This window comes from Lonchura striata, chromosome 14, assembly GCF_046129695.1.
Source record: "Lonchura striata isolate bLonStr1 chromosome 14, bLonStr1.mat, whole genome shotgun sequence".
NCBI lineage: Eukaryota > Metazoa > Chordata > Aves > Passeriformes > Estrildidae > Lonchura > Lonchura striata.
The window spans coordinates 21732099-21738619 of NC_134616.1; the positions used below are offsets into that span (position 1 = coordinate 21732099).

The 6521-nt window shown below is 52.5% G+C and overlaps 1 protein-coding gene across 1 annotated transcript; it reads left to right on the forward strand.

Moving 5' to 3' along the window:
* Positions 1-2171: 2171 nt before the first annotated feature.
* Positions 2172-3104, forward strand: LOC144247104 (olfactory receptor 14C36-like). Its single transcript, XM_077786452.1, has one exon. It carries the CDS (start codon positions 2172-2174, stop codon positions 3102-3104), a length of 933 nt encoding a protein of 310 aa, XP_077642578.1.
* Positions 3105-6521: the final 3417 nt, after the last annotated feature.

Here is a 6521-nt window from a genome sequence, read left to right on the forward strand (position 1 = left end):
CTGAGCAGCTCTTCTCCCAGCCCAGCAGGGCTGGGGCACTGCCTGCAGCCAGCCCGGGCACAGCACAGAGGCACAGAGAGCTTCAATCAGTCAGGGCTGGGAAGGGGCTGAGAAGTGCCTGGGGCAGAATCACTGCCAGCCCTTAGCACAGGAACCTCTGGCTGCAGGACAATGCAGCTGCAGCTCCTGGAGAGATCTCCTAAAGCTGGAACATGCCAATGCCCACAGAGCCTGTGAGTGCATTCTCTGCTCATCTCCTGTGCAGAGCAGCCAGGGGTGCCCAGGGCTGTCCTGCAGAGCAGGGTCCTGCAGCCCAGGGCGCTGTGCTGGGCCAGGGACTCTGCTGCCTGCCAGGGACAGCTCTCAGCCGGCCCTGGAGCTGCTCCCAGTGCTGGCCAGGAGCTGTGGGGGGAAGGAGCCACCCTGAGCAGGGCAGGTGCTGCTGCTGAGAGGGGCTGGCTGGGGCAGGACTGCTCCCAGCTCCAGACCAGCCTGGGCACAGCTCCGGAGGGCACTTCCCAAAGAAGGTAAGCCTGGGTTTGCTGTAAAGGTCAGGAGTTTTCCTGAGAGTGTTTTCAATTTCTTGCTTGGAGCAGGATGGGAATGTTGGGGTGGTGACAATAAGATTTTTGCTTTTTATACATTTTTCATATATCCGTAACTCTGTAAATTAGTATTTTATAATTTTAAAAACATTATCTTTACTTGACTCTATTAAACTCTTAATTAGCTTTATCAAACTACTATTATGTATTTATATAACTGTAATCTTTGCTGACACTAGTATGTTTCCTACATTTCTCTTAGATTTTAGAACAAGAAACTGACTGTCTAAATACATTCATGAAATACTGTATAGTCTTATTATCAGGAAGAGTGCCTACAAGAAGAATATTTTGGTTTTTGACCACAATGTGATCAGTCATAACTAAAACTGGGGCAAAGAAGTCTTTGGACCTACTCCAATGTGTTGAGCCAGGGGAGTGCAACTTGGGCAAGTGAATCTCCTATTGGATATTCCTGTTAAATATCATAATTAATCAACCTTAATGAATTATTGAAATCAGGGGCTGGGTGTGCCCCATCCCCAGTGGGACACCTGGAAGGTTCCAATAAAGGTCTGGTTTTTACTTTATTGTTCTAACACTGTTGCAAGGGAGTTTTTTTCTCATTTGATTATAGACACCACAGGGATAAGAGAAGCAGAACAGGAATTGTAATCCCAGAGTCACAGAACATTCTGAGTTGAAAGGGACACACAGGATCATCAAAGGAATGTTTGAACATTTACAGAGACTCCAGAACTGTGACTTTGGGTGGTCAGTGTCTCTGCTGGGAGCCTCCCAAAGGGCCTTCAGCCACTCCTCAGCCCTGGGCAGCAGCAGCATCACCTCTGCAGGGCCCAGCAGGGCTCTCCTGAGCTGCCCTTGCCCAGCTGCACACAGAGCCTGCCCCAGCCAGGGCCCTGCACACAGGCAGGTTTCTGTAGGGCTGGGCCCAGGGCACACAGGCTGGGATGGGCTCTGTGAGCGCTGGCAGGGACAAGGCACCTCTCAGGAGGGGATGTCCAGGCTCAGGGAGATGCTCAGGGAAGCAGAGGGGTTTGAGCAGAGCAGTGCTGGGGGAACAAGCACATCCAGCCCCTCACCTGCCCTCAGCCACAGGGAATCCTTTGCCTCTCACATCTCTCAGTGGCAAACTCTGAGTGCAGCAGGAATGCTGAGGATTTCTGACCTCAAAGAGCCAGCAATGATGTGTGGGTAGGAAAACTATTCCTAAAATCATATCCTGCCATCTGTTTACCTTAGAAGTGTGAGTGGAGATTTTATCAAGTAAAGTACTGCACATTTATACAGTAGAATTGACTTCCCCGAAAAATCCTGAATATCCAGCCTTGTCCCTCTGCCCCATGGCCACAAACCCCAGGCAGCAGAGCAGGGATGGCTCCTCGAGAGCCCCATGCACAGGCTGGCTGCTCCTGGCACACTCAGCTAACACAACTGGAGCTCAGGCAGGGACCTGGGTGAAGGTTTTCCCAGAGCAGGAACAAAGGTGGGTGAGTCCCAGCAGGACAGGCTGCAGGGAATGGCCCAGGCTTGGCTCCAAGCAACCTCTCCTGAGTTTTCCCTGTCCTTTCTCCATGAACAGGTGCCCATGTGCAGCCACAGCAAATGTCCAACAGCAGCTCCATCAGCCACTTCCTCCTGCTGGCACTGGCAGACACGCAGCAGCTGCAGCTCCTGCACTTCTGCCTCTTCCTGGGCATCTCCCTGGCTGCCCTCCTGGGCAACGGCCTCATCATCAGCGCCGTAGCCTGCGGCCACCACCTGCACACGCCCATGTTCTTCTTGCTGCTCAACCTGGCCCTCAGCGACCTGGGCTCCATCTGCACCACTGTCCCCAAAGCCATGCACAATTCCCTCTGGGACACAAGGGACATCTCCTATACAGGATGTGCTGCTCAGCTTTTTCTGATTATCTTCTTCCTTGGAACAGAGCTTGCCCTTCTAACCATAATGTGCTATGACCGCTACGTGTCCATCTGCAAACCCCTGCACTACGGGACCCTCCTGGGCAGCAGAGCTTGTGCCCACATGGCAGCAGCTGCCTGGGCCAGTGCCTTTCTCAATGCTCTGATGCACACAGCCAATACATTTTCCCTGCCCCTTTGCCGTGGCAATAGCCTGGGCCAGTTCTTCTGTGAAATCCCCCAGATCCTCAAGCTCTCCTGCTCCAAATCCTACTTCAGGGAACTTGGGATCATTGCCATTAGTGTGTGTTTTGGGCTTGGCTGTTTTGTGTTCATTGTTTTCTCCTATGTCCAAATCTTCAGGGCTTTGCGGAGGATCCCCTCTGAGCAGGGACGGCACAAAGCCTTTTCCACCTGCCTCCCTCACCTGGCCGTGGTCTCTCTGTTCATCAGCACTATTATATTTGCTCATCTGAAGCCTCCCTCCTTCTCTTCCCCATCCCTGGATCTGGCCCTGTCAATTCTGTACTCGGTGGTGCCTCCAGCCCTGAACCCCCTCATCTACAGCCTGAGGAACCAGGAGCTCAAGGCTGCAGTGTGGACACTCATGACTGGATGCTTTCAGAAACATTAAATTGCTGGACAATTCGTGCAAATCACTAGTAATAAAGGTAAGCTTTGGTACTTTTTGTTCATTTAATTTTGGAGTTTTTTTTTCCTTTGTTTTACATTTTATGGTTGGCCCCAGAGAAATGTCATTCTTTTTGCCACTTCTCATTTTGTTTCTGTCCAGCTTCCCTGTGGTTACAGACTGTGTCAATGAGGGGCTGTACTCTTGGTGGCTTTAAAGGAACTAAAGGATCTACCAGCAGAGTTTTCTGCAGAGTTGTCCTTTTGTTCCCTTCTCTGGAGCTGCAGCATCAATGTCTGTGTGCAGAGCTGGGGCAGATCAGTGCTGGCACAGCCACTCTGCTCCCGCTGGCCACTTCGTTCCTGATCCAGGCCAGGAGCCATTGGCCTTCTTGACCACCTGGGCACTCTGCTGGTTCATGTCCAGCCTGCTGTCCATCAGTCCCTGCAGGTCCCTTTCTGCCTGGCTGCTGTCCAGCCCCTCTGTCCCCAGCCTGTAGCGCTGCAGGGGTTGTTGTGGCCAAAGTGCAGGACCCGGCACTTGGACTTGTTAAAACTCACCTTGTTGGATTTGGGCCCTGGATCCAGCCTGTCCAGGGCCCTGTGCAGAGCCCTCCTACCCTCCAGCAGACCAACACTCACACCCAGCTTGGTGTCATCTGCAAAGATGTCCTTGGTTCCGAGGTGCCCCTCAGTGTCACAATGTCCCTTTGGTTACACCAGGCCCTGCACTGTCACACTGGTCTCCTTGGTTCCATGGGTCCCAAAATGTGACAATGTTCTCCTTGGTTCCATGGGGTTCACAGTGTCACAATGTTCTCGTTGGTGCCGCAGTTTCACAGTGGCCCCTTGGTTCCATGGGGCCCCAGGGTGTCACAAAGGCCCCATGGTCACATGAGGTCCCACACTGTCACAATGCTCTCTGTGCTTCCACAAGTCCCCTCAGTGTCACAATGGACTCCTTGTTTCCACGAGCCCACACAGTGTCACAAGGGCCTTCCAGATTCCCTGAGTCCCCAGAGTGTCACAGTGGCCCCTTGGTTACACAAGGTCCTGCAGTGTCACAATGTCCCCTTGGTCCCATGAGGCCCTGCAGTGTCACAATGGCCTCTGTGGTTCCACCAGGACCCAGTGTCATGGGGACTCCCTGGTTCCATTTCGCCCCAGAGCACCACAATGGAGCCCTGGTTCTATGGGGCTGCACAGTGTCACCATGGTCCTCTTAGTTCCACGAGGCCCTGCAGGGTCACAATGGCCCCAGAGTGTCCCAATCATCACAGAATGACAGAATCAGATAGGCTGGAAAAGACCTTTGGGATCATCAAGTCCAACCAATGCCCTAATACCGCCTTGTCACCCAGACCATGCCACTGAGTGCCATTGGAGAGAGACAGTGACTCTGCCACCTCCCCCCTGGCCTGCCCATTCCAATGCCCACTCACCCTTTCTGTGAAGAACATCTTCCTCTTGTCCAGCCTAAACCTCCCCTGGTGCAGCTGAAGGCTGTGTCTTCTTGTCCTGGCCTCAGGCAGATCCACACTCACACCCAGCTTGGTGTCACCTGCAAATTTGGGGATGGTGGGCTCGATCCCCTCCCCCAGATCATCGGTGAAGATGTTAAACAGGACTGGGCCCAGCACAGATCCCTGGGGACAGCACCAGGGACTGGACACCAGCTGGGTGCAGCACCATCCCCACCCCTCTCTGGGCCCAGCCTCCAGCCAGCTCTTCCATCTCCCAGCCAGGAGGGAACCTGCCCAAGCCGTGGGCTGCAGCTTTTCCAGGGAATGCTGTCAGAGACAGTGTCCAAAGCTCTGCTGAAGTCCAGATGGACACATCCACAGCCTTTCCCACCCCCACAGGTGCGTTACCTGGTTATAAAAGGAGATCCGGTTGCTCAGGCAGGACCTGCCCCTCTTAAATCCACGCTGGCTGGCTCTGACCCCTCGGCCATCCTGTGGGTGCCCTGTGGTGGCTCTCAAGGTGATCTGTTCCATAACCTTGCCGGGCACCAAGGTCAGGCTGGCAGGCCTGGAGCTCCCCAGATCCTCCTTCCAGCCCTTCTTGGGGATGGGCTCCCACTGGCACCTCCAGTGCTCTGGGACCTCCCTGGTGAGCCAGGACTGATGGTAAATGATGGAAAGCAGCTTGGGGAGCTCATCCACCAGCTCCCTCATCCCCCTAGGATGTATCCCATCCCATCCACCTGTGAGCATCTGAGTGGCTCAGCAGGTCAGCAGCTGCTTTCTCCTGGATTACAGGGGGCTGTTGTGCTCCCTGTGTCCATCTACTAGCTCAGGAGAAAGCTTGTCCTGAGGACAACCTCTCCATAAAATGAAAATTGAGACATACAAGTTATTAAGTAGTTTGGCCTTTTCCTTTTCTTTAGTTACTCTAATCTCCACTTCATCCAATAAAGAGTAGAATTCCCCTTATACCACGTTTTGCTATTAACTTATTCATAGACACCTTTTTTATTATTTTTCACAGAAGTGGCCAGGTTAATCTCTAATTGAGATTTCACCTCTTTCCTTTTTTTTTTCCTACATTACCTAACAACATCCTTAAACGCTTGCTAAGTTGCCTGACCTTCTGCCCAAAGTTGATGCACCCTCTTCTTTCCCCTAAGTTCCCACAAAAGCTCCATGGGCAGCCAGGACAGTCATTTTCCTCACCAGCTCATCTTTTGCCACACTGGGATGGGCTGCTCCTTCCCCCTTAAGATTACAGTCTTGAACTATGTCCATCCTTCCTGGACTCCTTTGTTTTTAAGGGCTGTTTCCCATTAAAAAATCAGTACCTGGAATTGTTTGAGTTGTATTGCCCCCACTCCAGGATGAGCATCCTGATACAAGAACTTAATTGTGTTTATATCTATCACAGAACCATGTTTGTCTAAAATTAATTTTAGTATGGAAATCACTTGTGGATGCTGGACTCATTAGACACTTCTGGGATGTTGCACATAGCTCAGGGAAGAGCGTGATTGTTATTAAATTGTGTCCTGTTCATCCATGGTCTGTTGGCCATGAAGAGAAACTTTCTGTGCCTCTGAGCCTCACCAGTACCTGTTCAGGCATCTTGAACAAATGTTTATGAGCTTTTGTAAATGAATTCCTGAAGTGAAGAGCTCAAGAAAGAAGAGGCATCTGGAGCAGTAAAAATCATCAGCAACCCCCAAGTGACTGAGGATCCATCCCCATCAGAGCAGCAATGAGCAGAAATGGGCACAGCTTTGTGGCTGCCCCAGCTCTGGGATGGGCCCTGGGCATGGAGCAGGAGCAGCTCTGGAGGGCCCCAGGGCCGGGGCTCTTGTGCTGGCCTGGGCAGATGGGATGGCAGGAGGGGCTGCAGAGCTCTCAGCACCTCAGACAGAGGGGAGCAGGGCAGCCAGGGAGCTCCTTTGGCCTTGGCCAAGCCC